The sequence below is a fragment of the Mustela nivalis genome, assembly GCF_964662115.1.
Source record: "Mustela nivalis genome assembly, chromosome: 12".
Classification (NCBI taxonomy): domain Eukaryota; kingdom Metazoa; phylum Chordata; class Mammalia; order Carnivora; family Mustelidae; genus Mustela; species Mustela nivalis.
This window is the reverse complement of record NC_139031.1, coordinates 81396837-81414947: the sequence shown is the minus strand read 5'-3', so window position 1 is coordinate 81414947 and position 18111 is coordinate 81396837. Positions and strand designations below refer to the sequence as shown.

Sequence of the window (18111 nt, the reverse complement as noted above, 5' to 3'; positions counted from 1 at the left end):
ACCCTGAGCCTAGAGCTCATGATTAATCCTGAAGGAATAACAGTGATTTTTATTACAATGTCAATTCTACTGGTCCTCAGCTTTAACTACAGAAAAATCCAAAGATCCTGAGATTTGAGAATGCTTGCTAGTTTTTCTTCCTAGATAGTTAGGTGACCTGAAAAAGAAGTCTCTTATTCATCCAACTACACCTTGTGTATTTGCAAACAATGGTATTGATTCCCTAAAGTTATATATACAAATCAGCCTTATTAGTCAATGATCAGTTCTATGTACAAGGAGGCAATTAACAAGCTGGCACCAAACCATATAAAACCAAACTCTCAACACTGGAAAGATGCCTAAAGTAGATTCAGGACAACCCTCCCTGGTTCACAAAACGTGTCTACATTTGAATGGTTTCAGGACACCTACCTCAAAATTTAACTGGAACCTAAAATTTAAGTAAGACTTTATTTTTTAATATTGCTATTAAATTTCATGACATCTGGTTTATCATGAAATTAGTGGAAATTTAACATGAGTATTTGGTTTCATTTTTTCACCTTCTAGACAACACAGTCTTTATTTTTAAAAACAAAAAGAAAAGGTCATAATGTTAATCATACTACTCTTAGAATGCTCCTGTATGTTAAGCCACTTGGTTTTTTGTTACACAAATATAATATTTAAGTAAAATACAATGCATTATTATTGCAGACATGCAAACTAGTGAATGCCACTAAATAATGTCACGAAGCCTACAGGAAAATACGCTACAAAATTTATTGTTTATAAACTCTGACTTCTTTGATATAAGTATTTTCTATGAGTTATACAGGTAGTTATTTTTTACATAGTGTAAGGCAGCTTATATGACCAACACAGCCTTTGTATTTAAAATATTTTCTCTTTCCTTTTTTTTTTTAAGATTTTTTGTTTATTTTATAGAGAGAGAGAGAGAGCATGGGCAGGTGGAGCAAAGGGGGAGAAAGAAGTAGAGAAGAGAGAAAAATCTCAAGCAGACTCCCCACTGAGCCCCACATGGGGCTCAATCTCACAACCCTGAGATCATGGCCTGAGCTAAGACCAAGAGTTGGACATTAACAAACTGAGCCATTCAGGTGCTCTGTATTCCAAATATTTTCAGTCAACTTCCACTATTATTCATATTTAACAATGTGAACAAGAAACAATACTCGTGTGTAAACCACTTTCTTTTCCTGGGTATTTTTGCCAAATTTCCTGTAAATGTGACAATAAGCAAGTAAATGTCTTAGCCATAAAACAGGCATGTGTCTCAGCCTAAATTACCATAGGAGAGCACTAAGTAAAAGAAGAGATTTTAATACCTCTAACAACATTAAAATATTAAGTTCTCAAATAACTATAGTCCACTGGGCACCCACAAGTAAATGAAGGAGTAAGTGGGGGGCCAAACTGCTAATGAACTCAACTTATTTGCTGATGGTAGACCTCAGGTATTTTACGCACTAAGCAGCAATGTATATATTATTAGTTTTGTTTGTAATATCACTATTAATTATACTACTAGTAAAACTAGATTCATCTCTCAAGTTAATAACAAATATACAAATATAGTTCACACATAGAATAACTGTGAAATTGGAATAAAAAGTGTTCTCCACTTTTTTAAGTCATATCATTTTAAAGTTAATGCATACACAGATAATTTCATTAGACATAAACTATATGCATGTATATATCACTTAAATGTATAAATGTGATCACATTAACTTGTTACTCATATTTTTCAATGCTACCATTCCCCTTTAACAGCTAATTCTATTGAGGTTCAGACATACTAACTGGGTTACTTAGTATTTATAGTGGCTAAGTAATAAAGCCAGATTTGGAACAGAGAACAGATTCTGGCTCATGTTACAGTGCTCTTTCTACTGACACATACTCCCCACAGTTGAGCTTTTAGTGTCATTTATCGTTCATGTTTGCCTCAGGTGCACGAGGAACCTTCTATTATACCAGCGCTTTGGAGAGCACGCCCAGATCATATTTTCCTAATTCATCATTTTGCACGGGAGGCAAGTGAAAGCCAGTAAAATGAAGAAACTGAAGAAAACCACACAGAGATAATGACAGAACTAGAACTCAAGCCCTGTGCTCTTTGAAATGCTCCCCAGAGATGAAGGTAATTTATTTAGAAGATCACAGCTTAGCCTCAGAATGCCATCCCAAGCTGACTTCAGTGGATATATACATATATGGCAGTATCTGAAGAGTAGAGTTAATCCAGAGGTAGCCTAACATTTTTTTTGGAAATACTTCCCTGAAATGACATCATTAACGTTCTCACACCAAAAACAGTAGCATATTGGAAATCTGGTGTCCTGATGCATCCCAATCAAAGGAGAAAAATGTGATGGAGCAATGAAATACCGTGAGCAGTAGAGCTGTGCTTACCTTCATAAGTCCCACTTTCTAGGAGAGCACCGCTTTTCTCCAATTCCATAAAATCTTCAACGGTGATGAAAATGTAGTCCACTCCAGGGACCTCACCCTCCTTATGTGGCCTTGTGGTGCCTGAATAAGGAAAATTGAAAAACAAAAGAAAGACTCTAAGTGATTTGTTCTGAACTTTAGAAATACCACCACACTTCTGAATATTCAATAACACTTGTTTATACATCCTGCGAGCTGGCAGTTTGCATTTGTCCTTCTGTTTGTTTGGAAACAGAAAATAGCAAGGAGTAAAGATGAAAGTAAGTATACAAAGCATTTTTCTTCATCAAGCTTATAAAGAGTTCATTGCCATGGAATGTGGTTGCATAGATTTTTTTTCCAGTGAAAAATGCAGACCATTGTGCCTTTTTTGAAGGGCGTTTTGAATACTGGGCCAGGAGTCTGCTAGCTCAGGAATTTACATATCTCACTTCTATGAATGAACCTTTATTGTTCTGTAGATTGCCTTGCTATGACATAAAACACAATGGAAAATAGAAATGTTAGCAGCATGTCGATTTATCTTTATATTTTCAAGATCTGTTCCTTTGTGAGGGTATTTTCGGTTTTCATTTGTTAATTTGCACCAAAAAATAACGTATATTTGATATAAAGGAACACAAAATCTTTATTATTACTTAAAAATCAATTAAATAGTTGGAATTGGTGATCATCATAATTGAGGTACAATTATAACGCTAATAATATTTTCCTTCCTTCCCTCCTGCTTGCCTGCCTGCCTTCTTTCCTTCCTGCCTTCCTGCCTTTAGTTCTGATTGGACTGGGAGGTGACATGCTCCAAGGAGCTGCTTCATGGGTCCACCACTCCTGTTCCCTACAGAATGAATGGAGTCTCTGCAGCCAAGGTGACAGAAACATCCACCCAGGGCTCAGTGCGGCTGCACGGGAGAACTCAAGCTTCCAGACCTGCTGTCCAGTTCATGAGGCAGGAATGGAAACAGAGACAAAGCAAAGGCTGTCGGTTTGTTTTCTGGCCCACTTCCTTCCCTGAACATGCCTTAAGTTCTTTTCTTTTCCTATGCTGCACAAATAAAACATTTGGTATGATCAGGTTGGAATTTCCATAATGCATATATGCAAATAGTTTACAGAAATACAAAGAGGTCAAATATATAAGCAAGTATTAGTACATTGGCAGGCTTCTTCATATTTAAAATTTCCTCCATATTCTCTGTATACTAAAAAAAATTTCTAAACCCTTCAATTTAATTTTTAGTCTATGAAATCTTTATGAACTAGGCAATGAAAATAGCCAGTTGATTCTCCTTTTGGTCTATTAGGATCAAATCTGAACTCCAAATGAAAGGCATAAACTCACGTCAGAATATACAATGTGCTAGGGAAATCGATTTTTGATAAAAATGAATAATTTCCATTGAAAACATATTTTGAAAAGATTTGAAGCATTATTTCCTAAAATTAAATTTTATAACCCTTCTATAGAGGTTGCAAAATAATTTTTTTCCATAATCACATTTAATGACTTTCCCCTAAATCTGTTATTTCATTTTGTTTAACTGAGCTACATTTTGCAGTATTTCCTACTGCTTTTATGCTATAAAATATAAACCTCCCACACCTACTATGCATAATGTTGTCAAATTAATGTTTCTATGAGAATCTTAACTTTCAATATCCTGACTTTTATATGCTTAGCCCTTGTGAATTAAAAGCACATTAACATAGTTTTGGCAATCAATTTGTTTTTGTTTATTTAGAACACACTCTAATCATTAAGAAAAATCACATAACAAAGATTCAATTTTCCTTCCTAATTTATCTGCATATTTCAGAAGGGACACCCTTTGATTAATTAACTGCTTGCAGCATGGTAATGCATTCCTAGCACAATGTGAGCACAGGACCACATGCTTGAAGGCAATTTCCAGGTCTGCTTCTTGACTGGAGTTGCTTACCCGTGTTAAACTCTATGTATTTGTGTTTGTGATTTTTAGGGAGACCATCAGTACTCTGGTTCACTGGGGGGGGGGGGGGAGCTTTCATCACTACATTGCACCTGAGGACAATGGGACTGAGCTCTTACATTGGGGATACAGACTTCCAAAGGCTAAATTGCTGTCACGTGTTGCTACGAACCTGTTTGATGCTGGCTGCCTATTTGGACTGGGGGCTCACCTACCTCACTATGGTTCGAAGAAGTTCTACACTATAATCCAAAAGCTGCAATTCCCATCTTCGATACCCATCTCATATCCTCTTTTCTCATTCTCTTTTTATTTATAATATAACCTCCAGTCTCTTGATCTCTTCTAATTTCCCTGGGAATACCAAATATGACTTTATTTGCCTCTCTAAATTCTTTTTTTTTTAAGATTTTATTTATTTATTTGACAGAGAAAGACAGAACAAGAGAGGGAACACAGATAGGGAGAGTGGGAGAGGGAGAAGTAGGCTTCCCCCTAAGCAGGCAGCCTGATGCAGGGCCCGATCCCAGGACCCTAGGCGCACGACCTGAGCCGAAGGCAGATGTCTAAAGAATTAGCCACCCAGGCACCCCAGCCTCTCTAAATTCTTAGGGGCCAGAAACAACCTAGAATCTTATCTTTCTTTTGGTTCACCTTCACCATTTCCCAACTCTTAATAAGCCCCCAAGTTCAATATCAGCTATTTCACTCATAGTGAAATAGTTGCTAATAGTTCCGTAGTTGCTACAGAAAACCATGAGCATCACTAACAAAGCACCCTACAAATTCAGGTTATCTAATGTCAGTTTAATACTACTGATGCTTGGTAATCTTTTTATACATCTTCCCTCTCTGTCACAATCCCACCATTTCCTAATATTCAATTGCTTTGACTTTCAGCAGAAGACATTAGATCATTCTCTTTTTGGCAAAGTAAGAGATAATCTGGAGTCAAATTCCCTGAAATTTATTAATTTGTACTTTCCTCTTCTGCATTATCTTCACCCTCAATTGGAATCCTCAATCCATCTTACTAAGAATCTCTTCTCTTCTGCCTTCTCGCAGTTTAGTTGTTTTTTCCTTTCTTTTACCTCAGAGTTACATATACAGATATTTTTAAGATTCTACCATTCTACAGCCTTCAGTGTTTAAATAAAAGCATACTGTCATCACCGCTCCCCACACTCTTCCATTTACCCAAAGGTAAAGACTTTCAGCTCTTCTAGCAGATTCTTTCACTTTACTTCTATACATTTAAGTACTTTACTTATGATGTCTCTTGTTTTTTCTTTTTCCTTGTATACTTCAGCTATTATTTCCTGACTTATTGGTAGAGCAAATGAGGATTTAGCTCTTTTTTGCTCACACTTCAACACATCACTTTCTCCTTCTTACCTCCTCCCATTCTCCCAATAGAACAAACTTGTGTTTAGATTACTATTTGATGTTTACAATAAAAATACGATGTAAATCTATTTCCAGCTGAAACTTATAATGTACTAATTTTCCTTTCTTGCATAATTTTTGTTTACTTTAGACCTAATGTTTCCATTTCCAATTTTCCATATATTAATAGATAATTTAATTAACTCCCTCCTTGTTGGATAAATTGACTGTCAACATATACAAGCATATGTGATATTTCATCAGGTGTATCCTTTGAAGAAATCACTCCTGGAACCTCTAATCTGCTCCAGTCTGGACTATGTTGTCCAACAACAGAACTGCCATCCTGGGGTCATCCTTCACCACCATCCCGGGAATTCACTCTGCCTCTTCTATGTTGTATGGCTCTCTCTCAGGTCCCATGTCTCTTTTCGTGGTCTATTCCCTTTTTTTTTTTTTTGGCAGAGCACATCTGTCAGAAGCTCTGTATCAAAAGTTACATAGGAACTACATTTTTGAGACTCTGCATGTCTGAAAAAGTTTATTCCATCCTCAAGGTTGGCAAATCTGACTGAGCATATCAGGGAAATACCATAATGAAGCATATTTTCTCTACCGTGTTCCTCTGTTAATGTCACCACCCTCTTTCTAGCCATGTGTGCTTTGAAACTTTCCCTCAGATAGGTTTAGCTGGAAACAGATTTATATGGTATTATATCATCCTTTGTTCATAAAAGAGGGAAGTGGGGTGACTGGGGTGGCTCAGTGGGTTAAGCCTCTGCCTTCAGCTCAGTTCATGATCTCAGCATCCTGGGATTGAGCCCCGCATTGGGCTCTCTGCTCAGCAGGGAGCCTGCTTCCCACCTCTCTTTGCCTGCCTCTCTGCCTACTTGTGATCTCTCTCTGTCAAATAAATTAATAAAATCTTTTTAAAAAATAAAAAATAAAAGAAGGAAGTGGAACCCTGGTGTAGCAGAAAGGTTTTCAAAGATGGAATTCAGAACATCTGCATTCTATTTTTGTTTTAGTAATTTAGAGATGTTGTTCTGGATTAAAGCATAATTTCAGCTTATTTTTATGTACATTCTACACCCAGGGTGGGACTCTAATTCATAACCCTGAGATCAAGAGTCACATGCTCTTTCAACTGAACCAGCCAAGCACCACCACCTACAGATGGGCAATAGAAAAGATGAAAAGATGCTCAACATCACTCACCACCAGGGAAATATGAATCAAAACTGCAATGAGATAATACCTCACACCTGCCAGAAGGGTTAAAATTAACAACACAAGAAAACAACAGATGTTGACAAAGATGCAGAGAAAGGGGAACCCTCTAACACTGTTGGTGGGAATGCAAACTGGCGCAGCCACTCTGGAAAACAGTATGGAGGTCCTTCAAGAAGTTAATAATAGAGCTACCGTATCACACAGCAATTGTACTAATAGGTATTTACCCAAAGAATACAAAAGTAGTAATTCAAAGGGATACATGCATCCCAATATTGAAAGCAGCATTATCTGTAATAGTCAATTAAGGAAATAGTCCAAGTGTCCATTAGTTGATGAATGGATAAAGAAGATGTAGTACACACATATACAATGGAATATTCCTTAGCCATAAAAAAAAAAAGAATGAAATCTTGGCATTTGAAATGACAGGGATGGAGCTAGAGAGTATTATGCCAAACAAAATAAGTCAGTCAGAGAAAAACAAATATCATATGATTTCACTCATATGTGCATTTTTTAAGTAGGGGGACTGGCAGACAAGAGGGAGAGGGAGAAGCAGGCTCCTTGCAGAGCAGGGGAAGCCCGATATGGGGCTTGATCCCAGGATTCCAGGATCAGGACCTGAGCCGAAGGTTGTGGCTCAACCAACTGAGCCACCCAGGCGCCCCCATATGTGGATTTTAAGAAACAAATGAGTAAAAGGAAAAAGAAGAGAGGGCAAACCAAGAAATAGACTTTTTTTTTTTTTTAAGATTTTGTTTATTTATTTATTTATTTGACAGAGAGAGAGAGAGAGAGTGAAAGAGGGAACACAGGCAGGGGGAGTGGGAGGGAGAAGCAGGCTTCAGGCCCAGCACGGAGCCCAATGCAGGGCTCTCAATCCCAGGACTCTGGGATCATGACCTGAGCTGAAGGCAGATCCTTAATGACTGAGCCACACAGGCGCCCCAAGAAACAGACTCTTAACTATAGAGAACCTCTGCAAACTAATGGTTACCTGAGGGGAGGTGGGTGAGAGAATGGGTGAAATAAGCAATGGGGATTAAAGAATGCGCTTGTGATGAGCACTGGGCGATGTATGGACTATTGAATCACTATACTGTATACCTAAAACTAACATTACACTGTATGCAAACTAATTGGAATTACTTTTTTTTTTAATTAAAAAAATAAAACATCATTCAGTCGATCATCAGTTGTCATATCCAATGAGGTAAATAATACATATGAAAGAGTATTAGAAAAAGTAAAAACACAAATACTGTGGTAACATGATTGCATTCCTCTTTAGTAATACTAATAGTACTACTAAGAATAATACAATCTAACAGACATCATTGATGTTATCTTATTTTTGGAATCTACTGTAATTAAAGTTTTAAATAATTTCACTCACGCTAACACGTGTTAAAAATAAAAAAGTTCTTATACCTAAAGACTCAGGTTGCCATGGTTGGTTGTTTGGGTATAAAGAAACATAAGTTGAGGGGTGCCTAAATGGCTCAGTCAGTTAAACATCTGCAGTTGGCTTAGGTCATGATTCTGGGGTCCTGGGACTGAGATCCAAGTTAGATTCCCTGTTCAGCAAGGAGTCTGCTTCTCTCCTGCCTCTCCCCAAGCTTGTGCACTCTCGCTCTCTCTCAGGTGAATAAATAAAATCTTTAATAAAAAAAAAAAAGAAAGAAAGAAACCTAAGTTGAGATATAAATCCATTTCCTTTGATTACATGCTAAAATGTGAGACAATGTTTCAATCACTACCTACAGGGGTATTTTGTCTTTTGTTAGGCAGACATTTAGAACCAGTAGAATCTATGGACTAGGTTGCAAGAAGTTTCCTGCCATTTGCTGAATCATCTGAAAAGTGTGAAAGCGCTCATAAAACTTGATTAGTGAGTCATTTAATTTTGCCCACAGGCATAGGACCTTCAACAACAAGAGTCAGAAAGCATGATGTCAGATCTACACGTCCAGGAAGAAAGGATATTAGCTGTTAAATCAATCGGCCCCCAGAAGGAGAAAGCAATTGGCTAAAGAAAAAGAAAGCAATTGGTGATCTACGAACACCCCTTTGGAAAGAAGTAAGATTCCAATAATAAAGCAAATAACGTGAAATGTGATGAAGTATTGTACGATGGGAATCTGAACCTAAGGTAATTAATATCTAGACTGGAGGAATAGTTAAGCTGAATTTCCTGAAGCAGTTAGTTACCTCATTTTTGTGCTGAAATAATTATACTTTCCCAACTCAAAGGATTATGAATCGAGAGGTGACAGTGAAGCAACACTCACCAGTAACAACAAGTTATCCCCCAGCATTAGGAATAGGGCAGAAGCAAGGCAGGATAAAAGAGGAAGTACAGGTAATTCACCATAGAGCTAAAAGGTGAAGCTCATCTTTTAATTGTCTTCTATATTTGGTTGGGACTTTCCTTAATAGTGTTTAGATAAGTCCAAAGTAAATTTTATTACCCAGAATATGGTTTATAGACTTCATTCTCTGTCTCCTGGACCACTCTTCCAAAAGCAAAATAAACAGGAAGGGAATGAAGGAAATGCTACCAAATCGAGTCTTTGCTTTATCTTCTACTGCCTCATTTCTTAAAAAACTTACTTAGTAATTACTAAATTAAGTACTGTATGAATAACACCCCCTTCGTGAGTTAATAAAAGCATATTGCATTTTGGCTCAAAAGACATGTCTGAAGAGAATGAATGCTCCCAAACGGTTTGCTTACTATTGATACACAGTGAAGCACATCAAGGCCACTGGTCATTTTGTCACCATCGCAAGTGGGGGTGCGAAATGAATTTTTTTTAATTAATATTCTACTTTTTAAATGAAGGAACATTGCTCCTTTTGTCTTATGAAGGAAAGAGCAAGATGTTTGTGGTACATATAACTGAAGCACATTTTGCCTCAGCCTTCTGACATATTCTAATTCTAGTAAAGTGCTTTAAAAAGGAGTTACTGGATTATAGAAAAGTATTACTACCTAGGTGATGGTCAGTGCAGTCATTTATTGTAATCTATTTTGGCATGCTAAAAGTTCTACAGTGTCCATTGCACTGTAGGCACCCAGTACACACTTGCTAAAGAAATGGACTTGGAATCAATCATTATCAGTCAATGTGTTCTAAGCAGATGGGTCACTGTGTGAGAATCTGAGAAAATGAATTATTTTCTTAAGCATGTTTCTGAATACATTTTCTCTTTATTCCTAGTGTTTCTCAACTGCAAGCTGAAGAAAATATATCTTGACAGCTACAGTGACTTCCTCTGGATTCAACCTTTAATTAACTTACTCTTAGATTTCTGAAGACACTTCTTTAGTTTGTCAGTTACTCATTAGCAAGTGTGAACACTATCACCAGATTTGTATGTGTGTTTCTAATAAAAACATTCAGGAGATTCCTTGGCCAATGCCTCTAATCAATTTTTATGTAACCTGCTTAAATCTTGGGTTTTATTACATTCATTTTCAATCATATAAAGCCCAGAAGTATGATTTTATATAAACACAGAGCTAAAGTTAGCAAGGCAAATTACTGGTCTGGGGTCACTAAATCCTGTGTGATAGATTATAAAGCAATGTGGAGTTTATAGATTTCTTATTGGCTGATGGGAGGGTTGAGTTAAGGTCAAAAAGCAAACCTGCAATTTGGTTCAATTAATCACCTGTTACTATAAGAAGTATTTACTGCCTCAAGAAAACATTCTGCATATTTTATGAAATACTAAGTATTTGACAAATCCATTTGCAAAATACCAATAGTAACTTTGACTTGTCTTCTTAACATTGCACTGCTCTAAACCTCAAGAATTATTTCAAAACTCTCTTAGCCTCTAAAATAGCATGCTGCCAACTATTGTTTAAAGTTGAATTGGCATAGCTAATTATGTTCTATATTTTTCAGACACAGAAGTTTTTGAAGAAGAAACTTCTCCTTGGATATATCTGGATATAAAGTTCAGACTAATGTCCCATACAGCACCAATTTCTGTTTTGCATCTTAACAGTTTGGACTGAGGCAGTATCATACCCAAACAAATGGTTCTGAAGGGTTCTAGGATACATCAGAATCACATGCAGAATCATTCATTCATTCATTTATTCACTCATTCATATTTTGTTGTTCATATCTTGGGTGGCACTGGAGAATTTAAATTTCTAACAAGTTTCCAGGTATGGATGCTGCTAGTCTAGAGACAGTGATTCTAGAATCACTGCTCTAACCTCACTCTGATCTCTGGAAACCCAAACTAAAAGCAATACGAAACTTTATTATTCATTTAACTACAGCAACTCACAAACTATGTGATTCATGACCTTAGCATTCATCTTAGAGTAATCAATAGCCATGCTGTGGGTTCAGAGGAAACAAGCCATTCTTCATTTGTGGGTATATAGGTGAACAGTCATAAGAGGTATCCTGGAGCTTTGCCATGCTCTCTTACTGCTTCTGCACATTGCTTTTCCATAGGTGTCTTAAAAGTTAATTGAATTTGGCAGGTAATAGACAAATCCCCATCTATGTTTGTTTATGAATAACTTTCATTATTATTGGAAGTAATATAAACCATCTTGGTCAAACATATACAACAATATGGTTTAAATCCTGAAAGACACAGGAGGCTTGAATGTGGCTCTCCAGGAGTGGCAAATGATAATACAGCAAAAACAATTATCCGATGCGGAAGATTTCTTGTATTAAGAAAATATTACAGTAGTAATTAGAAAAAAGAATACACAAATGAAAACTTTGGGGATCTCCAACAAGCAAGACAAAATAACATCTTACTATTTCTCTATGCCAAGGTATCTGATTCACTAAATGTTAAATTAAAGCTTGCCTACAACTATACTAATCAGACTCAATCAGGGGATGGGTAACAGGCATTGTGGAATTGGTAAAGCTCTCTGTTGGAACAAATTATTTAGAAAAGTATATCCTTTCATCAATTCCATGATTTCACTTATAGAAGTATATTCCTGGTGTAAACACTAGAGAAAACAAGGGGTAGAGGTGAGAAATGTCTTTCAAAACTCAAAGTTTATCTTATTGTCCCTATCACTTGAACTCAGAACCCATGATACTAAGAAAGATAAACAATGTTTATGTAACATCATGTGTCAAGTATGTGCAAATAAGAAATATATGTTATTAAGGACACCTGGATAACACAGTCAGTTAAATGTCCAACTCTTGGTTTCATCTCAGGGCATGCTCTCAGAGCCTTGAGATCAAGCCCTGCGTGGGGGGTCTGCACTGAGAGGGGAGTCTGCTTAAGACACTATCTCCCTCAACCTCTTACCCCCATACCAGCTCTCTCTAAAATAAATCAATATGTCTTTAAAATAATACACATATATTATTTTAAAAAGATAAGCCATGTTTGGAGTGATTATTTTTGAAGCTGATACACCCATATTTTCAATTTTAAGGCTCCTACACTCAATGATCATAATTATTGACAGTACCAAGACATCACTGACTGCTGATACATAAGAATCTGCACACTGGGGAAATGCTAGAGCAATGGGAATGATTTCATAATTGCATAGAATTTGAATTATCACTACTTTGGTGACAAAGAGTTCAATAACCTGAACGTTATCCATTCCTTCACAACAAAGTCCATCTTCTCCACGCAGTGGCTTGCTGAGAGAACTTTAGCTGCACAATTACCTTTTCCACCTAAGCTCTGCCTTTATCTCACTTGCATTTACAGTCTAGAATAATCCACTGTTCATGGATACAAAGATATTACAAGATAAAATGATTCACCCAAGGGGGGGCCTGGGTGGCTCATTTGTTAAGCATCTGCCTTTAGCTCAGGTCATGATCCCATGGTCCTGGGATTGAGCCCAGCATCAGGCTCCCTGCTCAGTGGGAAGCCTTCTTCTCCCTCTCCACCCACCCCCCCCACCCTCCGCCCCCGCCCACTGCTTGTGTTCCTGCTCTCCCTATCTGTCATATAAATAAATAAAATCTTAAAAAAAAAAAAAAGACTCAACCAAGTAAAACCAGATTCCTAAACATTTATATTCTTGGTTTCTGATCCATTCTTATAATATATAAAGGGACAGGATAAAGGGACATTGCACTCTCACTCATAAAATATAGTAGCAAACCATAATCTCAAGGTTCTTAAATTAACTATTAATTTCCTGAAATTTTTAAGAGAATGAAAGAAGATGAATGCCCCTTTTGTTATCAATTAATTCAGTTTTGAACTTTTGATTTTAATTCTTCAATATTTAATTTAGATATGTTCTATATCTGGCATTCTATAGGATTAATAAAAAGAGGTTTTTGATTCCCTAATTTATTATTTAACAGATAATGTTTCAAGATTACATACTGAGCTAAAAGAAAAGAAAGATCAGTGACTTTTTATAGAAACAATATATATTTAGTTTGAAGCTTTTATACTCTCCTCATGTAAAATTAATTTGGGCCAGAACTAAACTCAGATACCGCCAGCCCTCTGAGCAATGCAGAGACACTCTATTCTTTGACCTTCATTGCACAGAAGGTTTAGTGGATCATAACTTTATCATTTTATCTCTATTAGAATCTTGCAATGACATTAACTTTTACTATCACCATATGTCTCTATGGCATTCTATATTCTGAAATGCCCAAAGTCGATGATAGAATACAGAGTCTACAGAATACCAGAAAATCCAGAAGAAGGTAGTAAGAAGGCAGTTAACTATTCAGGGATTTCAAAACATGCGAACGCTTTTCAGATAATATGGCGCAAGTCAAATATTTGAGTGATCACCTTTTATTTATTGAGATTCTCAAGTATACCCATGTCAAATTATCACGGAGGAAAGGCAAGAATAAGGGAAGGAAAGAGAAAGGAAATATAATGGGTACATACTAGGTACCCTAGGTGAGATGCTTTCATTCTTGTTGAAATCCTGAGTTAGAGAATCCTCTGTGCATCTGGTTTATGTTCACAGTAGTCACTATTGTATGAGTTGATAGTTTATCACATTTTTTTCTTATTGATGGAAAACAGAACAAGAAATTCATAGCTCGGTTTCATATTTTACACATATATAACATATATAAATAAATATATAATTAAATAAATATTTAAATATATATAAATAAAAATATATGTGTATATAAAACTATGGAATACTGTAACAGAATATTGTAACAGAAATATACTCAATCACAGCTGATGGGCCCTTAATTTCAAACTCCTATCAGTGATCAGTCATGTGTAGAAAACATCTGCTTGTATCTTGGGGCAAATGTCACCACTCAGGCTCTCACGATAGCAGGTCAGCCAGTCAATGATGTGTTGTAAGGCTGACTCCTCAAGAAACTGAATGATAAATAAATCATTTGATCAAATAAAATAATAAAAAAGAAAACACAAGTACCTAGCTTTTTCTTCAGCCAGCAGACAATTAGGTTAAAAAAGGTTAAAAAAGGGACGGTGGGATGGCACAGAATACTGTTTCTGTCTTTTTAAGACTTAAACATCAGACATGCAGTCAGCAGCCCTGTAGCCTAGATCTATGTGATCCTTTGATTTGAAGAACAGGACGACGCTGTTTCTGGGCAATTATCATAGTCCCCAGGACACTGTGGTCTTCCCTCCAGGAAACCATGTTCCCTTTTTCATTGGACAGCAAATTAAAAGTGAAACGTGGTAGAGGGATATGTACTGGGTGCTGTCCAATAATCATTTTTGACCTTTGTTGGAGATTTTTACATAAAAATACCAGAACAAAACCATTTGGTAACAAACATCTTTGGCTCTATAGACTTTCAGACCAGTATTTCTGAGGGTTGCAATTATCAGGAGAGATTAAGAGAGGTTTTAGGAGTTAAGAATACAAAATAAAATTTTAAGGGAATTTCAAAAGAATGCAGTCAAGGCCCTTAACAGCACTAGATACTGAATTAATAGTGAATTACCAAAATAAATATTAGAATCTTTGGAGAAAATACTTGTGATTTTAGATAGATCCTTCCCTCCTTTATAGAGAATAAGAAAACAAGGTTACCAGCCAGGATTAATTGAGACAAAGTGCAAAAGAGAGACAACCCCATCAGTCCAGCAGCTGACTCAGAAACCTACCCAAAAGTACCATGAAAAATTGGAGAGCTAATCTGTAATATGGTGATAGTTCTCAGATTTTCAAACCCAAGTATTAAGGACTGTCCTCTAGAAGAAGGGACAAAGGGTCTGGTATTTGAGAAAACTAGAAAAGCAAATGATGACCAACTAGACTGCTGGACATTAACAAATCTGTATCAAAATCAGCAATGTGTGTATATTTAACACAGCAGAACAAAGTTAAGTAGTTTTTTATCTCCCGAAACTGCAACAATTTCTTTGGGCTTTGCCAGCCATACTCTCTGTGCCAACTTCTAAACTCTGCCATTATAAATGCAAGGAGCCACAGATAATAAATAAATGAGTGAGCACAGGTGTTTTCCAATAAAACGTTATTTTCAAGACAGTGGGCTGAATTTGATCTGCAAGGCATAGTCTATCTACCCCTTGAGGTTTTCAATCCTTTGTGTCTTGATGCTCTTCTATCCTAGATTTGTATTTGTAAACCAACAAGATGCAACTCAAATGTCAGCATTTGAATTCTCAATATTCAGGAAAATATGAACCTTTTTGATGGCATGGCCAGTATTAAGTGTAATATTTCACATATATGTACAGTTTTCCTGTGAAGTTTTTAAAACATTACGAGCCAGATAGATTTCTAAATACAAAGAATCAAAAAGGGGAAAAAAGTCTCTGAGAAAGGCACATAGATATTTGGCTCTCAAGAAGGAAGACAAACTATCCTTAAGTGATCTTTAAACTAATCTGAAGGCATAACTGCAAGAGGAACTATGCATTTTCTGGCGCTGCAGCACAAGCAGAAATACATCTATTTCTATAGGTAAAGTTGTAAATGAACTTCTCCATGCTGGACATATTGGACTGAGGATGCACATTTGGGTGAAAAACAATGGTATCTTGTTAGCCTTGCTGTAAATTTGAAGTATAATAGAAATGTTTCTGCAGACTATGTAATTCAGTAGACATTTAATACAGGTATGAAGTATTGAGACTCTAAGTAGCTTTAAACTTTGCATGTAAATTTTATCATGTTGTGTTTGTAATACCCCATATGTAAGCTACATGTCTCCCATGCAAATTGTTTCATATTATTTCTAGGAGGAAGCAATGGTCACATTCACATTATATATTTGATAAGAAAATTGTTATTATCTGATATAAAGATTAGCAATTACATCAAGAAGTTGTATGTGAAAAATATACAAATGCAGGTAAGCTTTAAATTTAGGACCAGAAAACTAGCATAATATATGAAAATAAGACAAAGAAAAAAGGGAATTATCTTGGGTTAAGCAATTCAAGATATTTGATTCTGCACTGAATTCCAGTACATATTGAAAATAACTTAGCTAGAGGGCTTTCTCTAGCTGAAACAGTGTGCTAACTTTTAATATATTCAGCAATACATTTTTGAAAACTGTTTTTTGTACAAACTTATCCTTTATCCACATGTATATGAAATGTTTGAGAGGGGCGCCTGGGTGGCTCAGTGGGTTAAGCCTCTGCCTTCTGCTCAGGTCATGATCCCAGGATCATGGGATTGAGCCCCACATCCGGCTCTCTGCTTGGCAGGGAGACTGCTTCCCCGTCTCTCTGCCTGCCTCTCTGCCTACTTGTGATCTTTCTCCCTCTGTCAAATAAATAAATAAAATCTTAAAAAAAAATGTTTGAGAATGAGTGTTATCTACTTGAAAAAAGAAAAAAGACAAAAGACACGCCGGATAAACATAGCAAAGTTAGGTATTATATGAGAAGTTTATATGTGTAAATAATACCAGTAAGAGCTAATATTTATTGAATCCTAACCTTAGTGAGGCACTGTACTCTGCTCTTTGCATGCATAGCTCTTTAACTTCTCATAACAACTCCATAAGACGAGTAGCATTCTACCCATTTTAAGTAACTTGCCCAAGCCATAGGACTGGTAAGTGGCCAAGTCAGGATTCAAACCCAGTCAGCCCGGCTGCAAAGGCCAGGTTCCTAAATAATAGGGTACTCCATTCTCCTGCATGAAATGTTCTATGTAGATATTGTCATGAGAAATGGATTTGAACAGAGGGTCAGAGTGGTGGGGAGTGTTTTGGGTGAATGGGAGATAAGAAGCCATCATTCAGCAGACATTCAGATCAACAGTTCTGCCAGGAGAGCATAAGGAAACCATGAGTCAAATATCCTATGGAGAAGTAGGGGGAAGAAAGGCATTCTCTAAACTGTTACTGAGTTAGGGTAAGGACATTGAGGAAGATAATACAGAACTATGAGAAAGTAGCTGGGGAGCACAAAGGAGAGAAATCTTTGGAAGAAAAGCTCAAATTTGCAAAACTGAAAAGCTACAAACATTTTAGAGGAAACATAATAGAACTTCGAGCAGAAGAAAAAGCAGTAATTTCCTAAAACTAAAGAAATTGCAAAATATTAAGAACCAGATGAAGTTTTACTCGTTCAGAGCTTATCTGCCTTTTACAAATCATATTACAAAAATTTCAACAAATATGTTTTTTGGTGCCTACACTGGCTGCCAGCAAGACCAATTGGTGAAAAAGAAAAGAAAAAAAAAATCATCATAAGTGAAGCTTCAAGTTATTAAGATATAGACAACCACAGCCTCCTATATAACAATTATTTCAAAATAGCACTGAAAATGGTGAATATAAACAATATATATATTTTTTTACATAAAATATATTTTTAAGGGGCACCTGGGTGGCTCAGTGGGTTAAAGCCTCTGCCTTTGGCTGAGGTCATGATCCCCAGGTCCTGGGATAGAGCCCCACATCAGGCTCCCTGCTCAGCAGGGAGCCTGCTTCCCCCTCTTTCTCTGCCTGCCTCTCTGCCTACTTGTGACTTCTGACTATCAAATAAATAAATAAAATCTTAAAAAAAAAAAAAAAGAAAAGAAAGAAAGAAACCTTTAAGAAAAAAAAAAAAAGAAGAAGAAGAAGAAGAAGAAGAAAAGAAGAAAGGTCTC

General features: G+C 36.5%; 1 protein-coding gene and 1 long non-coding RNA gene across 10 annotated transcripts in view; one reads left to right on the top strand and one right to left on the bottom strand.

Moving 5' to 3' along the window:
• MAGI2 (membrane associated guanylate kinase, WW and PDZ domain containing 2) overlaps positions 1–18111 on the bottom strand; it is a 1346145-nt gene that overhangs the window by 590410 nt on the left and 737624 nt on the right. For all 9 annotated transcript variants that reach the window (XM_082691818.1, XM_082691817.1, XM_082691819.1 and 6 more), the window contains one exon: positions 2422–2541. In XM_082691818.1, coding sequence (XP_082547944.1) covers positions 2422–2541 — 120 coding nt within the window. The remainder of the gene's footprint in view (positions 1–2421; positions 2542–18111) is intronic.
• Positions 1837–11060, top strand: LOC309844743. Its single transcript, XR_014300866.1, has 4 exons — positions 1837–2149; positions 3231–3326; positions 8945–9108; positions 10946–11060. It is a non-coding gene; the product is annotated as an uncharacterized lncRNA (long non-coding RNA).